At 37.9% G+C, this 27,707-nt stretch overlaps 1 protein-coding gene across 1 annotated transcript; it reads right to left on the minus strand.

Annotated features, from left to right (window-relative positions):
- Positions 1–309: 309 nt before the first annotated feature.
- Positions 310–27,157, minus strand: TMEM170B (transmembrane protein 170B). Its single transcript, XM_070942507.1, has 3 exons — positions 26,713–27,157; positions 4,103–4,273; positions 310–440 (listed from the first exon to the last, which is right to left on the minus strand). Exons 1-3 carry the CDS (start codon positions 26,981–26,983, stop codon positions 310–312), a joined length of 573 nt encoding a protein of 190 aa, XP_070798608.1. The 5' UTR covers positions 26,984–27,157.
- Positions 27,158–27,707: the final 550 nt, after the last annotated feature.

Below are 27,707 nucleotides of genomic sequence, written 5' to 3' on the forward strand. Positions count from 1 at the left end.
TCACAACACCAACTGTTTGACTGATTAGCAGCTTCACAAGGTGGTTTATCTCAAGCTTCTCCTTAATGGGTCACACCTTGCCTATGACAGAGGCACATTAGGTACAGTGCAGTAGGGTGTCATTTTTGGACTCTAGAGGAAAGCATTTTCCAAATGGATAGAACCTCTAGTTTGCAGTCCACATACCATGCATTTCCCTGGTAATTCCAATCCATCAGCTACTGAAGCCATTTCTGGAAAGCTTCACTGCAGACTGCTTCCTTTTATGCACAGCACTTTTGTAAAAAATTCAAAGTGTAGCAAGAAGATTCAAAGTGTTGCAAGAATCCTTGAAAATGAAATAATTATTGTCAGTACAGTCTGCCCAACTCCAAACACCAATGCTTCCATGGGAGCCATGCTTTTCCCAGCCACTCTGTAAATTCCAGCTACTGCTGCACCTGAAAGGGACAAGACAACTATAATTAGAACCAAAGATTTTTATTCAAAAATCACCATAGTCAATATGTAATGTTCCCTTGCTCCATACACAATTTATTTTACCACTCTTATCACACTGGATAGCAAGTACAGTATAATTCTATAATTTACTAAAATGTAAATGGACACTCTTCTTAAGGATATTTAAGGAATGATCCAGCAAAAGTCAAACATTTCTTTCCCATTCATTTGGGGAGAGATCTAAATATGTGTTCAGCTTCCCCATTCAGTGAGACTTAAAAGTTCCCAACCCATGTAAGAAACTAATAATTAAAAGCCTACACAAGACCGGTAATCAAATAATATAAAGGTTTAATTTCTGATTGTTGACTGCTGATGAAACATCCTAAAATAGAACTCAATTCTGCAATGATACTGTTGTAAGAATTCTTTATTTATATACAGTCTAGACCAATTTCCTTTGAATTTTGATCCACTGTCTAATTGTTTCAAATGTTTAAACCTTATCAAGCATTCTGCCTAGAGGACAGGGGCAAAGTAAACCACCTGCTCCAATTGAATCCTATTCCACTTATAGCTTAGTTCAACAGGGCATGCACTGACCTCTACTCTCACCTTTTGCAATGAATTGGAACTGTGAGAAGTATTTCAATTTAATCAGTTTCCTATTTCAACTGAGCAGAAAAAAAACTTTAAATCAAGGAAGAATCACAAAAGCAACTTTAGACCGTAGTTTGGTTCAAAGCTGGTAACCAAACTATAGATAGTTCCTGATTTATGACATTTCATTTAATAATGGCTCAAACTTACAACAGCCTCAGAAAAAAATGATTTATAACCTGTCCTCAAATTTGCAATTGATGCACACACACCCCCATGGTCATATGATCCAATTTGGGTACTTGGCAACTAGCTCACATTTACAACTAATTGCAGCCTCCTGCAGTCACATGATTGCAATCTGCAACTTTCCCAGTCAGTTTCTGACAAACAACATCAACCTGGGAAGCAGGATTTGCTTAACAATCGCACGACTTGCTTAACAACCATGTGATTCGCTTAATGATTGTTATAAAAACGGTCAGAAAATCAGGTTCAGTCACATAATGACTTATTTAACTTAACAACTACATTTCTAAGCAACCGAAACTCCAATCCCAACTGTAGTTGTAAATTGAGGACTAGCTGTATTCTACTTGAAATAAACTGATTTCCCCCCCACAGAAAAATGAATATTTTATTGATTTTTTTTCTTAAAGAAATAGGGTTCATTCTAATAGTTAGTGTTCAATTATCTGAAAAATAGTTTTCAGATAATTCCTTACAGAAAACTTCCATAAATTATTCCATAAATTATTCTATCATTAGCATAAAATTAATCTACCATCTTTCTCTACTCTACCTTACCTAACTCTTTCTATAAGGTGTTTATGTTCTGATTTAAGCTTATTTTTTGATATGAAGATTTTAAAAATATAGAAAGTTTATTATATGTAAATAAAATCCTGTATGTACTGGTTATTTTTTAAAGCAGACACCGCTTCCTATTTAAAACAACAGCTGGCAGTAGCATTAATCATAATATGTGGGTCCTCATAAGGTAGTGTAGATCTGATAGTCTTTATATTAAAGCTACCGTGTGTGTGTATGTGTACATAATTATTTAATTAAATCAAATGTGTTCATTTTTATCATTCTAATTTTTGTAAGAGAACCATACAAGTCAAGTATAAAAATAATAAGAACAAATCTTGGTTAATGAAATGACTCCTATAACAAACTAAATGCATCATTCTTTTGTACTGCAAAGACAGAACTGATTTCATATCAAATCTAATTGATGGCTTAATTTATTAAACCAAAATATCACAACTCCAAATCAGTAGAAGACAAAAATCCCGAAAGCAAAAAGACTGCACATTAATAGCTTGCTTAAAGTTATGTTATAAAGTATTTTTTACATTTCTGTGGATATCTCAAAGAATGTATCAAAATCTGTGCATAGGGGAAAACCCAATACTAAATAAATCATAACTATATCATAATGAAAAAATTCTACCATCTACAGTTAATAAAGCTAATATCTATACAGCAAGTTATACTGTACAAAATGGTTACAAAGGCATTCCATAGATTGTTGCTCCTAACAACTTTATGAAAATTTCTATAGGGAATATAAATCTACCACACAGGTACAGACACACACAAAATCATACATTCTCATATATGGGTCCAAGCATTGCTTTCCCCAAAAAATGATTGTAAAAAACTCATGAGATCCCAATTGTTTTATGAGGGATGACTGAGCATCTCCTGTAATCACTAAGCACTAGGTTGACAACTCCAAACAATGCTCCTTTTCATATGCCATTAGTATATCTTTTAGGAATCTGGAAGTCATGGAAAGAAGCTAATGATGCAGCAAGTGTCTAACTTGACCCAAGAGAGAACCACAGTACAGTACCTTCCACATTCATTAAGCAATTGTGCTTTTTTGGTTTTTTGGGTCAGAGTGACACATATATATTTCTGACATTTATATATAAAAAACAATTTGTTGAATTGAAATAAGATAAACTTAATTTGCTATGATAAGCAAAATAGTGCACCTATTCTATAAAGGGTCAGATAACATTTTTTCTTTTGAGAAGCTATTCTTATTAGTTATAACTATTTCAGTAGCTATCTCCTAAAGTACTTTAGATTGTAGCAAAATCTTGAAGAGAATGTAAGTGCAACAGATTGTCTTAATTGCAAAAGTGCAAAATTGTCTTAAGAATACACAGACAATATCTTTATTGGACAAAGTCTCATTGTCAAGTTATTAAATGGTTCTTTAGAACCTTCATTATCTTTAATACAATAAGAAACATGCATTAACATATAAAAATGCCAGATTTTAGTTGCTATTTACTAAACTTCACTGCAATTAACGTGCTTCATTGCATTAACGTGGACCAGCAATTTATGCAAATTTGTTCTGCTGGCAACTTAAAACTTACTATACAATGTGAAGGTTATGCTATTATTATTTATCCAGAATTCCAGTATATCACAGATGATCTTTCAGTGCTTTACAAAGCATTGTCATAATCTCCCATCCTTTATTGCCATAGTTGCACTAGACATCTTTTATAAGGGAAGGTTAAAAAAATAGCTATTGCTATTTTCACCAAAGCTAGAATGGCAATAAGAAGGTAATATAGAACCCTTTTTTTAAAGATCCAGATTTTTATTATCAGTTTGACTCGTGGAAATGGGCACACCTACTTTAGACTTCAAAATGCAGAGTTTTTAAAACCATACTAGGATAAAAGGACAGGTTAAGGAACAGACCTGGCACACAAATGATCCAAGTATATTATCAGAAATTCACAAAATATGTATATAAAGCCATTATGTAACTTGAGAATAAGAACTGTGGTTATCTCTGCAGTCATTTATCAGATAATGGCACTGGAAGAGAATTATGCCTAGGATATTATTATAATAATATAATAGCTACAATCTCTTACGTGATTTTTTTTCTTTCAGAGAATAAATAGCAAGCCAATATAAAATTCCAAAAATATGAACAGAAGCAATACATGAACATTTATTACAATTGCTAGTAATAATCTTCAAAAAGAACCACAACTATATTTGAACATGTAAGACTTACTGGTTATCATAGCTCCAGTTACAGAACCCAGAAATCCAATGCTGACCACAATGACAGAGATTACTCTCCCTTGCCTATGCCTTTGCAGCATGACAAACATTAACACTCCTGCAGCACCGTGGACAAAGAGAGAAGAGAAGAGAGCCCATAGGAAAACCCAGTACCACATTTCTGGAAAAAAGTAATCAAACAGCAGGTTAATATTTCTTATTTCTTTCTGATTACAACAAATATATATATACTAAAGTATTTGAAAATTGATAGAGATATAAATGCATGCACAAAAGTAACTCACTTACAAGTTAATTTTATTATCTTGTCCACTATCCATTTTTAAAAATATTATGTACACCTCAATGTTTTTATTTTTTTTCCCCTTTTCCTAAAAACTACCTAGTGGACAATTTTTGTCAGTGGGGAATATGCAAATTATATAAAAAAGTAAATATTATGTCATGGAAATAACATAATCACATAACAGTACCAGTTCATTTTATTATTCTGCCACTACCCATTTTCAATAGGGTTGTGCATACATCTGTATTAGATTTTGTTTCCTTTCCTTTTCTGTAAGCTACCAAAAAGACTTTTTTTGTTAACAGGTTGCAAAACAATTATATGAAAAATTAAATATTAAAACAAACTTCAGTTATGCTACTGTGTCTATGATATCTATTTTGTATGTATGTGGGTACATACTGTACATATGTGTGTGTGTGTGCATATAAATATCTCTCATACAAAGTCACACACTCTATTTTTAAAATACTCTGAGAGCTAAAATAAGAATGTAATTTAAGGGAACCAAAATACAGAATACTAACTGTTCAAAGTATTTAAGGTATTTGCTTTGCTTAAATGGGCAATATGCAAAATGATGGGTTTCCCCCTAATGAAGCTAATATTATTTCAGTTATCAATACATTGCTTCTGGATGCTTATAGACTGAGGTTTCTTATTATTTGAGGACTGAATGTCTGCTACATAGGACTGAGATATGTAAAATAACAGAATATTAATTTTTTGAATTGCTCAATGCTTTATGTTATATTAAAATTCTGTTTATTTAGAGATGTTAAATACTCAAGTAAATAAAACAAATCTTTAAATTTATGGAATTAACTTGGTATGCAGATGTAGGATTATTCAAAAATATAATATTTTAAACCATAGAATTTCACCACACATACTAGTTATAGTGCTTTAATAAAATATACTTCTATCATACAAACATTCATTTCCAAAAACTGCTGTTTTACAGTGCAATACCACAGTATGCTTTATTGTTTTTAATTTTCATCACTAATTTGAAAACATTCCTTCATTTAAAGAGACATATATTGAATCATATAAATCTATGCAACTAAACCAGAATCCAATAACAATATAAGTTCTCAACTTACAATAGTTTGACCATTCAAAGTTTTGATGGACATTACAAAAGCTATTTATAATCCATCATCAAAATTGAAATTGCCCCCCCCCATGTGATCCTATTTTGGACTCTTGGTAACTAGCTTGCATTTCTGAGCAGTTGCAGCATTCCAAGGTCACTTGGCACAATTTGTGACATTTTCCCGTTTTCTGGTGGGAAATGGAACAAAGATGTCTATTGGACATGCTAACTTTATTTAATGACTATGTGATTCACTTAATAAGTGATTTGTTTAATGTCTGTGTTGACTCATTTTATGACCATCATATAAACAACTTTGGTCACTTGGTGCCACTGTACAAATGAGCCTGGATACCATGCCATCTTTGGTATTGTATGGGATTGCACTCCCTGAGACAGACCCAGTGAACAATCTGGGGATCTCTTAAGAGTCTGCTCCATGAGCTGCATTTGTTGCCAATCTGTTTCCAAGTCTAATTCAAGGTGCTTTTAAAATCTTTTTTAAAGTGCTTCATGGCATGGCACCATGCTATCTGAGGGTCTGTCTCTCCCTGGTTGTATCAGTCTACCCCATTACATTTTGCAGAGAATGTAATACCGGTATCATCGGCTAGGGATCTACATCTGGTGAATCCCAGGAAGCTTGCCTTCACTGTGTAGTGCCTACCTTATGGAACATCCTTTCACTGAAATTCGTTTGGCCCCATCCCTCTTGATTTTTCATAAGGCCCTCAAGATCTGGTTATGGTATTAAACTCATTTATATAACCACTGATCTCACAACAGTAAATGGGTGGCTTACAGGAGAGCTAAAACAGTTAATAAATACATTAAAAAGTATAAAAACCAAAATAAAATAAAGAATAATAGACAAAGGAATGTTAAACGTAACAGAGCCACTTCACAGTTCACCTGTTACCATAACCAGTTCTTGAGGGACTTCTAGAACACAGATGTCAAACTCAGTTTCATTGAGGGCTGCATCAGGATTGTTTGACCTCAGGGGGCCTGGGTGGGTGTGGCCAGGTTGACATCACATGTGTCAGGGGCGCCTGTGGCGCCCCGAGCTTCGTTTTTGGCTGCGACGGCCTCCTGCAACCCTTTGCCAGCGAAAACAGAGCTCCATTTTCCCTGGGAGAGGCACCGCTGGTCCAGGCTGGTCCTTTGCTGTTTCCAGGGCGGTCCCGTGGGCTAGATCTAAACACCCTGCAGGCCAGATCTGGCCCCGGGCCTTGAGTTTGACACCCCTGTTCTAGAAGCTCAACAATAATAAAAACAATCTCATCTCAGCAGAGAGAAGATTCCATAGCATAAAAGGCCACTGCTTAAGACCCATTAAGTATTGATCTCTAGGCAACAGAATCTGTAACATGCCTCCCACTGCTGGATCCAGTAGGATAAGCAAATGAAAGAGGGAAGAGTAATGGCCCCTGTGGCACTCCACATAGTAGAAGCTGAAATCTCTTTTCCCCAATCATCACTAACTGGAACTGACCAGTAGAAAGGAGGTGAACTAGCACAAGATCATGCCAATACTACCCACCCCAATCCTCCGAGTCAGTCCAGAAGGTTATCATGGTTGACGGCATTGAAAACCACCAAGATGTCAACTAATGCAAGGATGACACACCGTAACTATCCTGCCCACATCAAAGACCATCCAAAAGTGTGACCGTCGCCATTTCCATACCATATTCAAATATAAATCTGACTGAAAAGGATTAAGATAATCTGCTTCATTCAAATTCCTCTGAAGCTGCTACACAACCACATTTTTCCCCTAAAAAGGAAAAGCTGGATACTGGCTCATCAGGATGAAGAACTTTCTGTTCAACCAGGAATTAAAATTAATTAATGCAGCATGTGGTTTGGAGTTTTGTTCCACCATATTTCATGTTATTTATTTTATACTATTCTATTTTTAATCAAATTATTTTTGTTGATCATAAGTCAGAGAATTTATGAGACAGCATACTAATACCTAAATAGAATAAAATGCTATATTAGTGGGCGTTATTTATTTTGGAAAGTATTAGAACTAAATATTAAGTTTAGCAAATGGATTTATTTTCGTATAATGCAAACTAGCAGACTTTTAAATCTCAGTCATGCAGTAAATCAGAAGTTTTCATTAATAGTCAGTATTGATATCCTTCAGGTTCCATGTGTCTAATGGCATTTCCATTCCTTAGCTGTAACCCATCTTCTATTCTTATCTTCATTAAGTGCCAAACTAGCACATCTCTTACTCCTGTATTTCACTCTATGCATCTGATAAAGTGAGCTGCAGCTTACAAAAGCTTGTCTTTTAATAAAATTTATTAGTCAGAAAAGTTGCTACCAATCTCCTGATTTTTGGCTACCATACATTAACACAGCTTTCTTCCTTCAATGTCTAGGACTGTGATAGCGAACCTATGGCACGCATGCCACAGGTGGCACACGTAGCCATATCAGTGGGCACACGAGCTCAGCTGTGGCGCGCATGTGCATGCCGGCCAGCTGATTTTCAGGTCTTCTGGGCCCACCAGAAATAGGGAAACAGGTTGTGCCCCTCCTGGCACGCAATGGCAAAAAGGTTAGCCATCATATGGTCTAGGAGCAATGATTTTAATGCTTTTTAGAAAATCTATACAAGTTTCTCTCTCTTTTTTTGGCAACTGAAGGATCATTTTATCAATTGGTAGCTATTTTGTGCTACATGTATTTTTGAAACCTCTTTTGTTCTATTGTTTATTTCAAATAAACTTGTGTAGATTTTTCATAATCCTATTTAACAATTTCAGGGTTGTGAGCCAGCAATTTATAGGCCTAGAGCAGGCCTGTCAAACTGGCAGCCTACAGGCTGGATGCGTCACACGCAGACCACATCCACCCCAACTCCACAAAGGCAAAAAACCATTACGATATGTCATATGACGCAATCAAGTTTGACACACGTGGCCTAGAGTTATCTTTTGCTTTCCCCTTGCCTTTTGGTACTAGAAATGTTTTTTCATTCTTCATTTTATTGTTGTTTGCAGAAGGTTATTCAGTTATGTTGCTAGCTTGGAGTGTAGGCTTGTCAAGATTAGAGCCAAAAACCATGCAGTTAATCTCTATATATTTCTGAGTTGCATCTGAATCATTTTTATTGTTCTCACTACATCTTCCTTTTGTTTTTCATCAAATTCTTTCCAAAATGTTGTGCTTTTCATTGCACTCTTAATCATTTTCCAATATTCAACAATTGCTTTATCAGAATTTGTTATAACAGTGTTTTGTTTAAACCAATTTATTATTATTGCTTATTGGGGAATATCCAGAGAAATGGAGTAGCAGAGATTGTTTAGAAATAAAAAAATCTTCAGTGTGCAATTTATTAGGGTCTTGTACCTATTCTGTAACAGGTGAGCCAGCAATAGAAGATTAGAATCAACTAATTTAGGTCAAAGAGCTGAGATTGTTAACTTGTGGTTAGCATTTTTGGAACCAGATTAAAGCAGCATAGGAAGAGATAGGGACGTTGACTAACCTGAACGTCCGTTTTATCCTCGCTGCGACGACATTCCACTGATTGGGGATACTCTCAGTCTCACTGGACAGCCTGGGTGCCACTCAAACTTCCTCTACAGCTAGGATACGCCCACAACTCCTGCGCATGTCCAGTCTTTTCACGAAGTTTCATCTTCATATCCTTGATCTCTTGCTTATGTCCTCAATTTCAGACTATATTCTATCTCGGACTGCCATCACTGTAGCTGTAGAGGAAACAAAACAAATTCCCCCAACCTTGGCCAGGCGATGGACTTCAACAGGGAGGGACGGAATGTCGTCGCAGCCAGGATAAAACGGACGTTCAGGTTAGTCAACGTCCCTTTTTCCACCTCGCTGCTCCGACATTCCACTGATTGGGACATACCCAAGTCTTTCTTTAATGGGAGGGTTTTGAATCCATCCCCTGGCCCCTGTTGGGAATTACGTATTGCAAAACTCTTCTACCGAATGATGCATCCGCTGAAGCATATGCATCCACTCGGTAATGTTTAATAAATGACGATATTGATGACCATGTGGCCGCTTTGCAAATATCTTCTATAGAAGCCTGTGTGGCCCAAGCAGCTGATGTAGCTGCACTTCTAGTAGAATGTGGTACTATGCCTCCTGGTACCTGGTAACCTTTCCTTTTATATGCTGAAGCAATGCAAGCCTTAAGCCATCTACCTATTATAGCTGAAGGTAGTTTTTTTCCCATCGTCGATGGTAAAAATGATATCAGCAATGCTTCCGACTTACGGAATGATGCTGTTCTTGTAATATAACACTTCAATGCTCTACGAACATCTAATGTATGCCAAGCCTTCTCTAATTGATGTTTAGGATTTGGACAGAAATTAGGTAGTACAATGTCTTGAGATCTATGAAATAGCGAATTAATTTTTGGTATGAATACTGGATCCAGTCTCATCACCACTCTGTCTGGAAAAAATATACATAGATCTTTACGAATAGACAATGCTGCCAATTCCGATACTCTACGAGCTGATGTTATGGCTAGTAAAAAGGCTAGTTTTATTGTAATATGACGTAAGTCCGTATCTTTAATAGGTTCATATGGTTCCGAAGTTAATGACTGTAGTACCAAGTTTAAATCCCAAGTTGGATATCTGTGTACCACTGGTGGTCGTAAATTTGCTGCTCCATGTAAAAATGATCTAATCCTAGGATCTTGAGATAAAGAATGACCTTTGTCAGTATTTAACACTGTTGCTAGTGCTGCTACCTGACGTTTTAATGTAGCTGGAGCCAGACCTTTGTCAAATCCTGACTGTAAAAATTTTAGAACATCTTGAACATTCGCCGAAGTAGGATCTGTATGATGATCCAAAGCCCATCTGGCAAATTTTTTCCACAACGCATTATAAATACGTATGGTTGCTGGTCGTCTGGCAGCTTGAATAATATAAATTACTTCATCTGGTATTTGGTCTTTTTTTAGATGAATCCTTTCAAGCGCCAGACGGTCAACTGGAACCATTCTGGCTCTGGATGATAAATTGCTCCTTGACTCAGTGACATTTTGTTTACTGGCAGCTTCCATGGCTGTTGGATCGAACAATCCCTCAGGTCTGCAAACCACTCTCTGCGCGGCCAATATGGTGCTATTAAAATCAGATCCGCTTTCTCCTCTAACATTTTCCTGATGACATGTGGAATGATGGGAATTGGAGGAAATGCATAAAGTAGCCCCCGAGGCCATTGAACTCTCAGCGCATCCAGAGCTTCTGCTCCTGGAACTTGAAATCGGGAAAAAAATCTCGGTAGCTGGGCATTCTTTTCCGTTGCAAATAGATCTACCTCTGGTTTTCCGAATCTCTTGACAATCTGCTGAAACAAACTCGGGTGCAACTTCCACTCCGATTGGTCGATGATTCCCCTGCTCAACCAATCTGCTTGTTGATTTAGTGATCCTGATATGTGTTCTGCCTTTATGGAAAGGACGTATTTTTCTGCCCATTCCATTAGTCTTTCTGTTTCGTCCATGAGAATTTTCGATCTTGTTCCTCCTTGTCTGTTCAGATGCGCTTTCGTAGTCATGTTGTCTGTTAGAACTAACACATGTTTTTTTGTTACTTGTCTCTGAAATTTCTTTAACGCCAATCTGACCGCTCTCAATTCCAACAAATTTATGCTTTGTTGTTTCTCCACCTGAGACCAAGTGCCTTGTGCTATTTGAGATCCCAGATGGGCCCCCCATCCACTTAAACTGGCATCTGTGGTCAACTTGATTCTGACTGGCTCTAGAAAAAGAGTTCCCGCACTTATTGCAGAAGACTTCCACCATTCTAGTGATAGTCTCACTTTGTGAGGAACTACAATTTTGTTTTGAGAATCCGCTATGCCCTGCCTTTGGAAAGGCAACATTAGCCACTGTAGTTGTCGAGAATGACGTCTGGCCCAAGGCACTATGTTTATACAAGAGATTAATTTTCCTAGCAGTTGAGACAGTAGGATCAATGAAACAGTCTTTTGTGATAGAACCTGAACTATCAGACTCCGAATGCTGGATTGGCGCTCTGGCGATAGATATACTAAGCCCTGTCTGGAGTCTATTACTGCTCCCAGATGTATAATCCTTGTTGTTGGTACAAGGTGACTCTTGTCCCAATTGATAGTTAATCCATGATCCTCCAATGTTTTGAGAACTACAGTTCTGTCTTCGTTCGCTCGGTCTATTGAAGACGACAGTATCAATATGTCGTCCAGATAACAGACAATCCTTACTGATTTTTCCCGAAGTGTTGCTGCAACCGCTGCCATCAACTTCGTGAAAGTTCGTGGGGCCGATGAAAGGCCAAAAGGCATAGAGCGGTATTGGAAATGTCGATTCGCATAAGCGAATCTTAGATATTGTCTGTGCGCCTGGTATATGGGTACATGTAGATACGCCTCCTTCAGGTCGATGGATTGCATCAGATCGTTGGATCGGATACAAGCCAATACCGACCTGAGGGAGTGCATCTTGAAGCGGCGATATCTCACATGAAGATTCAACCGCTTCAAGTTGAGGATGGCTCTCCATCCTCCCGAGCTCTTGGGCACAAGAAATACTATTGAATAAAATCCTTTTTGTATCTGGTCCGGTGGAACTAATTCTATGGCTTCTATTTTTAGTAAATGTTGAATTTCCAGATCCATGAGCTTTTGTTTGTCTAAATGCTTTGGAAAGGGGCATTGTATAAAACAATTTGGAGGAGTTGACGTGAACTCCAGTTGTAGACCGTCCGATACTGTGCGAATGATCCAGTTGTCCTTTGTCGAAATCTCCCACTGGTGGTAAAACAACTGGATTTTTCCCCCAATGGGACGAGGAGTCAATGAGTCATTTACCCCTGCGGAATGAGTGAAAGCTCGTTCCTCTGAATGGACGTTTGAAACCTGTCTGGCGTCTTCCTCTATCACGGAATGTTGCTCTTTCCGAAAAATTGGAATATTGTTGAAAAGATGATCTAGGAAAATAGGAACCGCCAGGTCCCTGCTCTTGCCGAAAGGGCTGCCTTGGATATGGTGAGAAACGACGATCTGGACGTCTATATGATGACGGTAGCACCTTCTTTTTATCACGTCCTTCCACTAATATTGCATCCAAAGAAGAACCAAATAAAGACTGGCCTTGATATGGTGCAGCTGTAAGACGCCATTTTGATTTCATATCGGCTTTCCACTGTTTCAACCAGAGTAGTATACGAGATGTTATTGCGGAAGCCAACGCTCTGGATGCAAATTTGGCTGCATCCAAAGCTGCATCAGCCGAATACTCTGCTGTAGCAATTAGCTTTGCTAGATCATGTTGGGTTCTTGCATCTTTTGGAGACACCCTCTCTTTCAACTGTCGAAGCCAAGTTAACGAAGCTCTATTAAAAAATGACGCAGACGTTGCTGCCTTAATAGCCCAGGCGGCCGCCTGATGAGTTTTTGTGAAAGTCATGTCTGCACGTTTGTCTTCTAGTCTCAGACCTTCACCTGCATCACTAACCAACACTGATGGTGAGGTAAGGCTAGCCACTGGTTCATCAACCGAAGGTAACAGAAGAAGGGATTCCAATTCAGGTGAACTACAATAAAGCTTCTTATCAAAAGAGTTAGGACCTAATATAGATCCAGGTCTCTCCCAGGGTTTCTTAATGACTTGAGAAAACAATTCTGGTAAAGGAACATAATCATAGTCCTTAGACGGAACTGGAAATAAATTGCTAGAAGTTCCGGCATGTGAATTTAAATCCAAAGATTTATCACTACTCAGTTCCATATTTGTTGCTATCCTTGCTTTACGCAGAAGGGATTTAAACATTGAAGGTTTAAATAAACCTTGAAAGGCAGGTTTATCGACCTCCATCTCCTCATCGTCTGACAACTCAAATTCTTCCAAACAATCTAACTCTGGATGTTCCTCCTCAGTATGTCCACACTCAGCCACCAAATGGTGAGTTGGATTTTGATGAACATTAAAGGATGTCGATGGTATTGGTTCTGCTAAGAACCCAGACTGTTGTAGCCCTGCTTGAAATATGCGTGTAAAGGTTTGTGAAAGTAAGGCCTGAAAATCTAAATTTTGGCCTTGAATTGACCCTTCTCCCACACGGAGGCCAGCGGCCATAGGGGTGAAAGTAGCTTCAGGAGCATGCTGAATTAAAGGTTGTTTACTAGTCTCCACATTTACCCTGCTCTGGGTATTTGAATACAAATCATTAGCTAACAAAGGCATGTCTTGAGTAACTGAAGTAAACTCATCTTTCTGCCAAACACTCTGTTCTTCTTCTCCCAATGGAGAAATTAAAGATTCACTAGTTTGAGGTAACAGTATCTCCTCTTTGGGGTCTAATTTGAGTAGCCATTCTGGCCTTATTAAATTGCTTTTCAAGGGCATTATGCCTACGTTGTTCTTCTTTTGAAGGCTTTTCCACCTGTCTAGACATAGGTTGGTCCACAAACTCTCTAGCTCTAGCCTTCCCTTTTTTTGATTTAATACCCTTAGGTGATGGCATTCTTGGAGGTGAGACAGCTTGATCTAGTTCTGAGGAAAACTCCTCTGTCATTTTTTTTTTTTAATTATAAATATAAACCACACAATAAAATTGAGAATAAGAATAAATTGTTACTTTCCTTTGAAGAATGAATTCAGGAGAGTAGAAATTGACACACAATGTCTGTGGTCGTTACTTAGTATCCTTTTAAAACAGCTCCTGCGGAAGGCACTCCCTCAGACCGCTCTGTCAATTGGCGGCTAGGCACTTCAAACGGCAGACAATTAACAGCGAGATATCGGAGCCTCAGGCAACGCTCCTCACTGCAGCCTCTTTCTATTGCCGGTAACTCTCCTGATAGTCGGAGTTTGCTACAGCGCAGGGACTCCCAAGCCGCTTACAAATAGATTCAATTGAATTTAAGCTATGGAGGGTTTTAAAACGAGGGCGGTTATCCCGGCGCGCCGGTTAACCAGCTCCCCGCTCGCGGCTCCAACGGCTGCTTAGAGACCGTTACTAGGTCTGCTTTCTTATGCGCTGATAGATCTATCCCAAAGCGGTTAGCACCCCAGCCAGGAAACGCGAAAACCGCTCAGCGCTAAATCCTTTTGTTATTTTAAACGGAACCCTCCTAATAGCAAATCTGGTCTAACATTTCACTAAAACACCAAATCTGACAGTTTTGACTGATTGCAAAAGGCACACCAGTCTGATCACCTAAGCCTGAGTGAAAAGACTGGACATGCGCAGGAGGTGTGGGCGTATCCTAGCTGTAGAGGAAGTTTGAGTGGCACCCAGGCTGTCCAGTGAGACTGAGAGTATCCCCAATCAGTGGAATGTCGGAGCAGCGAGGTGGAAAAAGGTTGTTCAGTCACACACAGTTTCTCTAATTGGGGAAAGAAAAAAAGGGTCAAGCACAGGACAATGCCTACTGACTATAATGGTGAACATATTGTTGAGGGTAAAACTTCCCTCTGCATAGTACGCAACAGTCCGGACAGCAAAGAGATACGTTGCTGGTTAAACACACAGATACTCACAGACTCTGAACAGTGAAAAAGAAAAACATTTTTTATTCTTAGTGAAAAAAACAAACTTGGTTTCTCAAAACAATGATAACACATTTTCGAATAATCACTCTCCAACACAAAACATAGTTTGCTTACAGTTCTCTTCAGTCACACACAGTCCCTCTTCAGAAGTTCAATCATCAAATAGCAGGAGCAGGAGCTCCCAGGCTTCCTGTCTTCCTTTATGGCTGCCTGATAATAGCACAGCCAATCATTCTTCCTATGACATTTAAAGACACAAACATAGATTTTCTATATATTACCTACCCAACCGTAGGATAAATATCCAACACATATGACTAAGAGAGAGATGCTGTGAAGGTCATATAAGATGGCATTGATCACAAAGTTACTTTTTCATCACTGTCAAAACCGTGAATTATCACTATCTGAAACAGTAAGAAGACTATCTGTCTTTTTTACATATGCTTTTTCAAAACATTTATTATGATCTTTAATAGAAAAACCTATCTCTCTACATAACCCATATATTTTTTGAATTCTAACATTTTCCCTCAGAGACAAGAGATTGTATTGAGTGGGTCTGCCTGTCTGCCTATCTATTTTATCCCATCCATCCATCCATCCATCCATCCATCCATCCATCTATCCATCCATCCAAATCACCTAAATTAGTTTTATTTATTTTTTTGTAAACAAGTTTTATTAATTTTTTTCTTTCATCATACATATTTTATGAACAGAGTGTTGACCGGGTTACATCTTATACATCTTATATATATATTCATTTTTATAATCTATTCCAATCTTCCCGCTTTTTCCATATTCATCCCTTTTATATAATTCTTTATCACAAATTCATCATTTTTCACGTCTTGTTATTTCATCTTTTTTTCTCCCAAGTACATTTTACATATTTCCAATTTCAGCCATAATATTCTTTTTCCATATTTCTTTATCTTATCTTAATCTCTTCTTATACATAATACATAAACAATATCACTATCCACCCATTAATTCCTAATTTCTTACAATAATATTTCTCCATTTGCAGAATATATTTCTCAAAATCCCCATCCCACTTTTTAACTATACACAATATACTTCATCATATTCAATTCTTACATTGAAACCCTTTAACTTAATTAACCATCCACATCTTATCTTAATCTCTTAATACATAATAAACAGTATCACTATCTGCCCTTAATTCCTAATTTCTTAGAATAACATCAATTATCTTATTTCTTCATTTACAGCAGTGGTGAAATCCAAATTTTTTACTACCGGTTCTGTGGACGTGGCTTGGTGGGCGTAGCAGGGGAAGGACACTGCAAAATCCCCATTCCCACCCCATTCTGGGGCCAGCCAGAGGTGGTATTTGCCAGTTCTCCGAACTACTCAAAATTTCCGCTACTGGTTCTCCAAAACCTGCTGGATTTCACCCGATTTACAGCATATATTTTTCAAAATCCCCATCCCACTTTTTAACATTTGTTTTGTCTCCTAATTTAACTTGATTTCATAATTAAACTCAATTGCCATTTCATATTTCATCTGCTATTCTGTTTTGCTATTAGCAATATACATTATCATATTCACTTCTTACATTAAAACCCTTTAATTTAATTGACCATCCACAATTAATAATATTAATACAGTTCCCTTAAATATACTAATCTATATCTTATTTCTCTTCCTCCTTTCCACTATTTTTCCCCTCTTTAACCATTTTCTCTTGGTCTCTCCAAAATTCCACTTCTTAATAATTTCCTCTTTTTATCCCATTCTTTTAACTTCTTTTTCTTTTTGTATTTATTATATCTTTTCTCCTGAATCCTTTTTCTCACTTTTAAATATATTAAATATATTACGTGCGGCCGCATGGGTGGTTATGGGAGCAACATGGAGCTCCCATGTAACACCTCTCCTGCGTGAGCTGCACTGGCTCCCGGTGGTCTTCCGAGTGCTCTTCAAAGTTTTGGTTACTACCTTTAAAGCGCTCCATGGCTTAGGACCTGGTTATCTACGGGACCGCCTGCTACCACCAATAGCCTCCCACCGGCCAGTACGCTCCCATAGAGAGGGGCTCCTCCAGGTGCCGTCGGCCAAACAATGTCGGCTGGCGGCCCCCAGGGGGAGAACCTTCTCTGTGGGGGCACCTACGATCTGGAACGAGCTCCCCCCGGAGATACGGAGGATCCCGGATCTTCGCACCTTCCATTGCGCGCTTAAAACGTTTTTATTTCATCAAGCTGGCCTGGCCTAAATCATCTCCTCTTTTAAATTTAAATTTTAAACATAAATTTTTAATCTGTTTAATTATGGGGTATTTTAAAATTCAGCCTAAATTATTTAATTTGTTTTAATTTATTTTAGATTTTGTATTTCCTGTGTTTTATCTTCTGGCTGTTCACCGCCCTGAGTCCTTCGGGAGAAGGGCGGTATAGAAATTTAATAAAATAAAATAAATAAATAAATTACTCAATTAATTCTCCCCAAGCTTTCTCCTAATCTCTTTCCACTATTTCCTTCTTTTCCCTTTGATTGATTTTTTGGGATCGAATGTTCCCCCCCATCCACTCTTTTTTTGCCACTGTTAATCCCAGTAAAAACATTTTAACTGCTTTTTGCATTCAATTCCTTTTCCTTCAATATTATTTTCTTGCTCATTTATGCTCTCTTTTTCCTGTTCTGTGTGTTCCAGCAAAATTTCTGACTTTTTATTACCCTTTAGTGATTCACACGTTTTTAAACATCTCAATTAATTCCTCACACATCCAAGGCTCCATATTAATTTTAAAAATTATTAAAACTTTTAATTTATATTTAATTAAAATTTTAAAGTCCATATAGTCTCTTTTTAATTCCAAATAGTATCCAATTCAAATATTTATCCAATCCACTCCAAGTTAAAGCTTTGTTATCTTCCACAACTGTTGAGAGTCGAAACCAAGCAGTTCAGCAAAACGGATACTCCTTAAAAGTTCTCCATTTCCGAATTATCTTTTATTGGTCAAGGTCACAGATGTTATTTTCTCTATCTTCCAATCACTATTGCAGTACTCAATTTCCGCCAGCAGATGTCTCTCTCAAATCCACAACATTCTCAGACGACAAAGCTGTCAAAAATATTTTAAATTCACATAAAGAATACTGTTCCTCAGGTTTCTTTTTCTTTTATTATTTTTAGCTTCTCCAAATTCAATTTTAAATCCAGTTATAAAATTTTCTTTCTTGGGCTTTGGTATTTTAACTTCCTCTTTGTTCTTCTTCAAATGTTAAACTATCAAAAATATTTTTTTTTAATGAAATTTTATTGAATAAAGAATATATTACATTTCAAACTTTACGGTTCGGCAACATGTAGTCATATTGAATATTTACAGGTGCGGTATCTAAAATATTTTTAATCCACATAAAAAGTACTTTCCCTCGGGTTTCTTTTATTATTTTTAATTTCTCCAGATCCAATTTTAAATCCAGGTGTAAAATTTTCTTTCTTGGGCTTTGGTATTTTAACCTCCTCTTTGTTCTTCTCTCTCCATTAACTTTCCCAAGTGCCAATTAACCACTCATTTCCACTCTGGGACACCTTTTAAAGTTATTTAAAAAATTCTTTTTTACCTGTGAGTTGGCCAATCACTCCCCCGGTACCAGTACTCCGTTCAGACACCGCTCCTGCACAAAAAACTTAGTCCGGTTGCCCCAGCTCCAGAGCGGTCATTTTTCAATGGCTGCCACCCCTGCCGCTGGTTCGAAGAGCAGCCTCTGACCTTTCGAGGAACTTGCCTGTTCCTCTTGGTCATCCGAGGCACCTCTCCTTCTTCACCATCCCTACAGGACAGTTCTGGTCCAAAGACCTCTCCGACAGCAGTTTGTCCAGCTGTGCAAAATGGAATTTATTTCCCAGTAAAATACATAAAATTTAATTTTAAACATTATAGCCTTTCAGACTACATAATCCATCAATTCCACAGTGGCACTGGCTTTGCACAGTATATCAAGGACTTCAGTCCAAAAGTGAAAGTGGCCAGAAATTAACTTAAGTAGGAGATTGTTAGGTGTTAATGCCTTACAACCTGAAATGTCACAAATTCATTTTGGGTGGATCTGACCTAGGCAGAACAGATGATCAGAACTCATAAAGGTTTCCATTTGAGGCTTCATGGAATCAATGACAGTGCTCAAATTTTCTTAAGGTAAAGATTTATTGCTTCTCTAATACTTAATTAGCCGCCCTGAGTCTCCAGAAAAGGGCAGCATATAAATTGAAACAATTAATTAATTAATTAATTAATTAATTAATTAATTAAACATATGCTCCAGATAATTTTTATAACTGTATTTATTCATGGTAGTTTGTTAACATATGGTTTCTGCTTTTATGTGACATCCTACTTCCTACTCTATTAAATACCATAGATTTTTTTTTCCTTTTCTGTAATCTGCTTTTACTTTCCATCTCTTTTTACATAGTATGTTCTTAGCTTACCACTTGTAGGAGATCTGCCATTTGTGAAGAGCTTGAACAGTTATGAATATACAGAACAGGGAAGAAGTTCTATCCTCCAGAAGCTTGGCTTCTGTATGAAATACTACAACACCACTGGCTCATGTGGTTAGAATGCTGGGCTAGCAATTGACAGGCTCACATTTGAGACCCAGTTGATGCTGCAGGAGGGGTGAGCTCCCGTCACTTGCTCCAGCTCCTGCCAACCCAGCAGTTCAAAAGCAGAACTGTGAGTAGAGAGATGGGTACCACATTGGTGGGCAGCTTAACAGAGACATGAAAGTAGCACCTAACTGGGCATCCCCTGAGCAATGGTGATGTCACTGGTTAATCCTTTCAATCTGGAAGTGCTTTGGTGCACCTAACATGACAGTAGTAGCAGTAGTAGCAGTAGTAGCAGTAATGATGGTGGTATGAAACACTAGGCCAGGAAGACAAGGGGGCAAAATTCCCTGTACTTTTTCAATCTATTACAATTGTAGTTTTCCCGATATGTACACTTACAAAAAGGCTTCACATTTTGCAGCCTCTCTTTATGCAAGCTTCCTTCCATCTCATAGCCCTCCACAAAGTATTTTTTTTAAAGAAAAGAAAAGAAAAAGCTAAGCGTTTTCACCCATTTATGAGGAAGGTTTGTGGCTCCATGCAATCCCTGGACTGCACACTTTATATCTATGTCAGATGTAAAATCTGATAATACTAGGCAAAAATGTATTTCTAAAAAGACAAAAATACACACCCAGTATTTTAAAGCAGTAAGTTTCTATATGGTCAGAAATATTCAAAGTTTCAAATTTGAATATATTAATTGGAGGACATAAAAACACACTTATGAGACTACCCAAGTGGTCTCAAGTGAGGGATGCAGGATGCTATTTGCTGGATTTTCTCAAAAAAAAAGCCTATTGTTTTTAGTATAGTCACATAATTATATATCAGAACTAGAGGACACATATTGTCATCTTAACACTCCTCTCTACAAGGATCATAATTTTTAAAAATAGGCTTCATGTATGAAATTTTCAGAATAAAAAAAACATAATTGTATTTCCAAACAATTTGTTAGCTTAATTTATCATAACAATAACTACCAAGATTCATATATCAAACTTTCTTCTTATTCATATTAATATGTAATATTAATAACCAGAAACAAAAAAAGCAGAAAAATTCTCCCATTTTTTGAGGCAGTACATCTAGCAAAAGAACTTAGGAAATCAATGACTATTTAAAACCAGTGTATACAAAATTGTCTTCACCCACCAAAAATATGATTATCAATGAAAAACAAATTAGAAAACCAATGAAGAAAATCCATCAATGTCACTTTGGCCATTTGATCAGGAAATGTATGATTTGGTTTAGTGTAGTGGTGCAGCCATTAGGTTAGAAATGACGAGACTCTAGGTTCTACTCCTGGTTTAGGCACAAAGCCAGCTGGTCTTGGGCTACTCACTTTCTCTTAGCCCTAGGAAAAAGGCAATGTCAAATCACATCTCAAGAAAAATGCAGGGACTTGTCCATGTAGTCTTTGAGAATCGGACATGATTTAACGGAAGGGAAAAGTTCTATGTCTTGCCATGTATGATTTTAATGGCAACAATCAAATTCTGAACCCACACTGCTGAGAAAAGTGCTGAGAATGTATTATTGCTGAGAGCCAGAGCAGCAAGTGAAATACTTATCCTAAGAAATATATTAGTACTGCACAGTTCATTCAAAAACAGCTAGAAAGACAAAGCAATACAGGTAAAATTCTTTCCACTTCCACATTTTCCCCCTTTCAGAATCCATTACAAAACACTCCTTTGCAATTTTGTTTAGGTAAATCAAAACTTCGATAGCATTTCTATTATTTAATTATTAAATCACTTACTTAATTAAATAAATTTAATACATCAAATTACTTATTGAAAAATTAAATCTCTGCATTTTATTTGTATAAAATAATCATTCTAAAGAGAAGAACAGCTTTATTGATGAAACTTCAATCCATCAGACATACTGTACAACAATAGAAATGATATGCATTTTCTAAAATGGTGCTTTTTAGATGTATTTTTATAATTTAAAATGTTTTTATATTAAAATATTAGTGATTGCTAACTCATTGTCAGGCGTGGTAAATGTTTAATTGATACCAAACCTCATAAAAGTATAGAGTTGGTAAATGGCTCCTTCCACTAAAACAAACTCCTTTTGCTTAGTGCAAAAATAGATGTTTTCCACTTTTTGCTGAACACATTTATTTACTCCCAAAAACTTTTCACATTCAGAGAAGGAAAGCCCACTATCAATCGGATAACTGGTTTTATTTCAAACTACTCTTTTTGTCTAAGATGTTTTCTGACATCGATTGGAATTTGACTTCCATTAAAATCCATTGTTATCTTTCTTGCACTTTGGAGCAATAAAGAACAGGTTCTGATCTTTTTTGTGTGTGATATCCTTTCAGGTACTGCTATCACAAAGGCTAAATATGTCTAGCATTTACAATGTCTCTTCACAAGACATCATTTCTGGCCTTCTAATCATACTTTTGCTCTTCTCTGAACATGTTCCAATTTATCTTAATATTTCTTAAGTGGTGCACAGAACTGTACTCTAACAGGGGCCTGACCAGTTAGTCAGTGCAAGGTATATTACTTCCCATGATTTGAAAACTATATTTTTAATACAGTTGATACACATCTCAGTTCATGCAAATAAAATTGCATTTGCCTCTCTGCCACATTGCAAGTTGAATTAACAAAAGGAAATGGCAGTGGTTGGATTCAAGTAATCTAACAACCGGTTCTCTGCCCTAATGATTTCTTCCAACAACCACTTTGCCAAACTGCTCAGAAAGTTAACAACTGATTCTCCCAAAGTGGTGTGAACTGGCTAAATCCCACCACTGGGAAAGGGTAATCAACAACAATTTCAAGATTCCCCCCCCCAAAGTATGATTACCAAGCCAATTTTATGCATATGCATTTGATTTTAATTTCTCAAGAATTTTTTTGTACTTAGCACTATAAACATTTTATTTGGGTATTCTTAGCCTATTTCTCCAATGGATCACCACATTTTGATTTTGATTTCTGTGTTCGCTCTTCTCAATTTTTAGCTATTCTTCTCAATTTTGTCTGATCTGAAAATCTGATCAGCATCCCTTCTGCCTCTTCAAAATAACCAAGAGCATTACAAGAAAAAAAAATCCTGAAGGGCACAATGCCCCAGACCAATATTTCTTTGCAGTTTAATGGTGAATTATAAAAGAGCACTTTTTGAATATAATTTTTGAACCAGGTATATATCTATTTGTCATCCAGCTCACAATTAACAATTTGGTAATCAGAATGTCAAGCCTAATGGAATGAATTTATCAAATGCTTTGCTAAAATCATGTTATTTTATATTTATGGCATTCTCATATTCTATTAAGGAACCTATTCCCTCTCCCCAATAGAGGTTAGTTTAGCCATACTTGTTCTTCACCATTCCAGCCTGACAAATGGTAAATATTATATTGTTTTTTGCTTTTTCAATAGGCAAAATGTTGAAAAGCAAAGCTGAAACAAAATGTTTTGATTTTGATGCTTCGAGAGATCCCTGTAATAGTGGTCTGTTTACATTATCTGACCAATATTTTCTAAATCCTATGTCAGGCAGCTGTTAAATTAGTCAAATTCAGTGCCTAAGACCAAATTCTGTTCCACTGTCATTACTATTGAGAAGCTCTTACCATATAGTTCATCTCTTCTGAGGAAGAAATGGCAAACTAAAGATAGTTCCATGAGAGTGGATCTGACAATTGTAGTGGAATAAAAAGCCAGTGAATGGACAGACTCTGTTATTCCTCTCTGGACGAAGAGGACCAAGTGCTCCAGACAGTTGCTACTCAGAGTTGCTTTTGATAGTAAGATGGGAGGCAAATAATAAATAAAACAATAAAGCAGCCTAACCCAAACCATGGTTCAATAGCTTCAAAAAGTAGAAATTGCTTGTTAACCACTTTTTGAATATTAGGTACTTTAATGAAAGCAAGTATTACTACACTGCATGAGTTATCTTCAATCTTTAATGAAAGAAGTTTCATACAAGTTTAAGGACTTAAAAATATGGTTTGTCACACAATCATCCAGATGATTAGATTGGATTTGGCATTCTTATCTTTCTATTAAGTTCTTTCCAAGGACCTGGGAAAGGCAGATGTTGTTATTCAATGGTGCTAAAGGTATCATTGCACGATGTAAGCTGTTCCAAGTAAAGCTGCCTTTTGCAATTGACTGATGGTGATTTTATCAATATCTATGGTGTTTACGAGGTGCTCCAGATGTTTTGGGATGGCATCCAAGGTGCCTATTATGATTGGTATTATCTGTGCTTTTTTTTGTCATAGTCATCCTAATTCCATCTGTAGGTCTTTGTATTTTGTGATTTTCTCCAGTTCTTTCTCTTCTCTTCTGCTGTTTCTAGAGCATTGGAGCTAAGGGCCCAAATGGATTTGAAATAATATTCTGGAATTAATTATCAGAATCCTTCTCATGGGAAAATGCTGTTTGTTTTGAATACTTAATAAAATATATATAAATATATATATTTTGAAGACTGGACACTAGAGGGAACCAGTAGGAATTAAAGATTACAATTAAATGAGAAAAATATCTAAATTTGACTTATTAGTACAGAACAAAGCAAATACTTTTTTTAATGAACAATGGAACCGGAAGTTAATTTTAAAAATGTCTGCCATTATATACAGATTGTGTTTGGAAGATTATATGGAAAAAGAGCAAACTTTATGAGACTGAGTCTGATTTAAAAGTGGGTTTAAAGATGATGGGTTATGGGAATGATGTGGAAGGAGATACTACACAGGATATTCAAATGGTTGATGTCTTGCTAAACCAAAAGACTGAGCTGCATAACTTTCTTATACTGGATTTATAAGAATTTATAAGAGTTATACATGTGAATGATTTTTTAAATGTTATCTAATTCTGGGTTTTATTTAATTGACCAAACTAAGTAATAATTTTAATTAGCAATTTTATGATGTTTGTGTGTCTATATTTTTCTTGACTGTACACCGCCTTGAGTCCTACGGGAGAAAGGCGGTATAGAAATATAATAAATAAATAATAAATAAATAAATAAGAGAGTTGTTACAGTTTTGAATATTGTGAGAAGGGACAAGGAAAAAATGAGAAGTCACCACATTTTATAGGACATTAGAAAAGAGATGAGAGAACAGATTATTTGATGAATTTTAAGAGACAGTGATTTGTCACTGTTACTTATACTTGTTATAAAGGATAAGTACTTTCTTTTTCTTTCATATACTTTTTGTTATTTTTATTCTTTTAATTTGTACTGGTTCTTAGCTTTTTAACTATAATATTTAATACAATTACTATAAAACAGAAGCTCTTAGTATAGCTCTGCAACCTGATATTGTATTATGAAACTGTATCACTTGATGCAATATATCGTTCAAGCTTTCCACGTATCTTTGTGCTTCTAGGGTACGTATTTTTGTTTTAACTGTATGCAAAGAATAAAGAACTCTAGAAATGTTTTCAGATATCAACAACAGAATGAATGATAAATAATTCCCTGGATTAGCCTCTTTCCCAATTTGGGAGATAAGAGACAATACTTGCCAATCACCAGTCATGTCAATTCAATGATTTTCCAACATGCATGCGATTTAAGTAGCTCTGGAGATTTAAACTCATTCAAAGTACATAGCTCCTGACCATTATTCTATCAATCTCTAAGCTTTAACTCTGTCCATTATTTTGCTTTTCGCCACTTCCTAATGGGATACAATACATACATATATTCTTTGTGGAGAGGATTAAAGAACTGGGAAACTTTGTCTTTTCTTTGTTACTTGTTAGAATTTCACCACTTTTACTCAGCAACTAGTAATTTGAATGTATTTGAACGTATCTCTCTTAGACATTGCTCTTAGTATCCTTTAATGATCTCATTTAATTCTGAGCTTTAGCTTCCTGATATTAAATTTATCGTTCTAGACTACCTGCACATGCTTTTCTTTCATCATTCTTCCTTCTCACATTGTTACACTTTTTTCTTTTTGTGTAACCACACTGGTTTTTTATGTTTTTCATTTTTTTTCCTTTACTGAAATTATTTGTATTGATATTTTCTGGTCTTCCTTTTTAGGAACTCATATCTTTAGCTATTTTTCTCATTATTTTCTCCTAACTATTTGCTGATCAGCTATGAATACCACAGGCACTATTAACTAACTAGCATTAAAAGAAACAGAAAATTAGATCTCACATTCCAATGTACAAAAGACATATATGATAATTTCCTCTTGATATTTTAGTAAACAGGACACATTGTAAAACCAAAATACAATCAAAATTCATTGTCAGAATGTTATGTCTACATAAAAAAAGGCATCAGAAACATTTTACAGATCTAAGCTTTAAGATTCCTTTTCTTGAACATACATTGGCTTAAAAAAGCATCTTATTTTCTGTCTATATTCCTACAGAATATGATGATCTATAAAGAATCGTATCATTTCATCCCATCTAAGTCCAGGTTTGGTCTAGCAGCTAAGGTGGTGGGCTAGGAACAGGAATCTAACTTCTAGTTTTACTCTAGGCGTGGAAAACAATTGGGTGACCTTGGACCAGTCGCTCTCTTACTCAAGGAAGAATGCAATGGTACATCAGTCCTGAAAATTTTCACCTAGTCCTTCTAATTTCCGGAAGATTGACTGACTGAAGCCGAAGGCAGGGAGAAAAATCATCCCACCTCAACCCACACAAATGCTTCTATACCAACCATAATGAAATTAGCATCAGCTATTAAATCACAACCTGCCACTTCTACTCACCTTTTCACCAGGGAACCTGAAACCTGCTACATGCCAGATTGAGAATATGGGTAGGCACGGGTGGGTGACTGCTTCTCTCCTCCCATTTTTTAGGTCGCATATCCCATCATCCCCTGGCACTGGCACCCTAGGGACTTATCCTAAACATCTGGGCAGCGCCACATTGTCTACAGTTGAGAAGAAGCCCCTCTCCCTTTCCAAAGGCTGCCCACCGATCACCCTCTATCACCTCCCTCCCTCCCGCCCCCCTCCCTCCCAGTCCCGCTAAAGCCACCGAGCGCCCGCCGTCCCCGTCCTTTACCCGTGAGATGCCGAAGCGATGTGCCGTGAGCCCATAGGCTCAGCACCTGCTGGACCGACAGGTTTATCATGTGGTCTCCCGCCTCCGCCTTCATGGTCGCCGCGGGGGAGACGACCAGGCCGGTTCTGTCGTTGCTGGGCCGCCGCCTCGGGAGTCGTGTCTGGTTTGGGCAGCAGCCTCGGGAAACGGGAGGCTGAGGCCGGGCTCCCACGAGGCCTCTAAGGGCCGAAGGGGCGCGGGTGGGGTGAGCTCCCCCCGGCGGGGGAGACATCGAGGACGGCAGCTGGACAAACAAGGTGGCGGCGGCGGGGGCGCTAGCTCGCTCTCCGCCTCCCACCGCTGCTGGTGGTGGATGGACGCCGCGGCCCTCCTAAGGCTGGCCGGCGCACAGAGCCCCGCGGTCTGGGGCTGAGGAGGGGAAAGGAGGCGGAGGTAGGTGCCGGGCAGCCGCGGCGGCAGCTATGGCCATCACCGCCCCCTTTCGAAGCCGCCGCCTCCTCATGGCCCCCCCACTCAGCAGCTCGCGCCGACAACGAAGAAAGTGGAGGGGGGGGGAAAGCAGCAGGAGGAGGAGGAGTCGCCCACGAGACGCGGCCGGCGAGCAACCGCCTTCCCTCCGCTATGGCCGGCTAGCCGCCGGACCAACCGCTGCTCCTGGCAAGATTGCGCGCGTGGCCCAACCTCCAATCAGTCACCTCCCTACACGAGGCGGGCGGGGGAGCTCTCACGCGCTCCCGCGCGCGCGCGCCCGACCCATAAGACAGGCGACGCTCCTGCAGCGGTTCCTTCTATGTAAGGGAGTTGGGCGGGGGGGGGGGGCGCGACAAGGCGCGTGGAGGTCGATGCTCGTTCGCGAGGCAAAGCTGGAGTGTGAGGTGACAGCGTGGTGGGGGGTTGGGTAGGGCACAGGATCGTTTACCCAAGCTTTTCCTCAGACTTCAGTTATGAGGCGACGGAGCTCTGATGCGGCGTCTTGTTTTTCCCACTTCAGGGAA

This window comes from Pituophis catenifer, unplaced genomic scaffold, assembly GCF_029215685.1.
Source record: "Pituophis catenifer annectens isolate HBS135680 unplaced genomic scaffold, rPitCat1.0.hap2 SCAF_3, whole genome shotgun sequence".
Lineage (NCBI taxonomy): Eukaryota > Metazoa > Chordata > Lepidosauria > Squamata > Colubridae > Pituophis > Pituophis catenifer.

Excerpts from the sequence above, each read along its gene's own strand:
- TMEM170B (XM_070942507.1), bottom strand. The coding sequence starts at position 26,983 with ATGTCTCCCCCGCCGGGGGGAGCTCACCCCACCCGCGCCCCTTCGGCC. Across the intron at positions 4,274-26,712 it reads ATCGCTTCGGCATCTCACGG|AAATGTGGTACTGGGTTTTC; the intron begins GTAAAGGACGGG and ends ACTTTTTTCCAG. Across the intron at positions 441-4,102 it reads AACTGGAGCTATGATAACCA|GTGCAGCAGTAGCTGGAATT; the intron begins GTAAGTCTTACA and ends TGTCCCTTTCAG.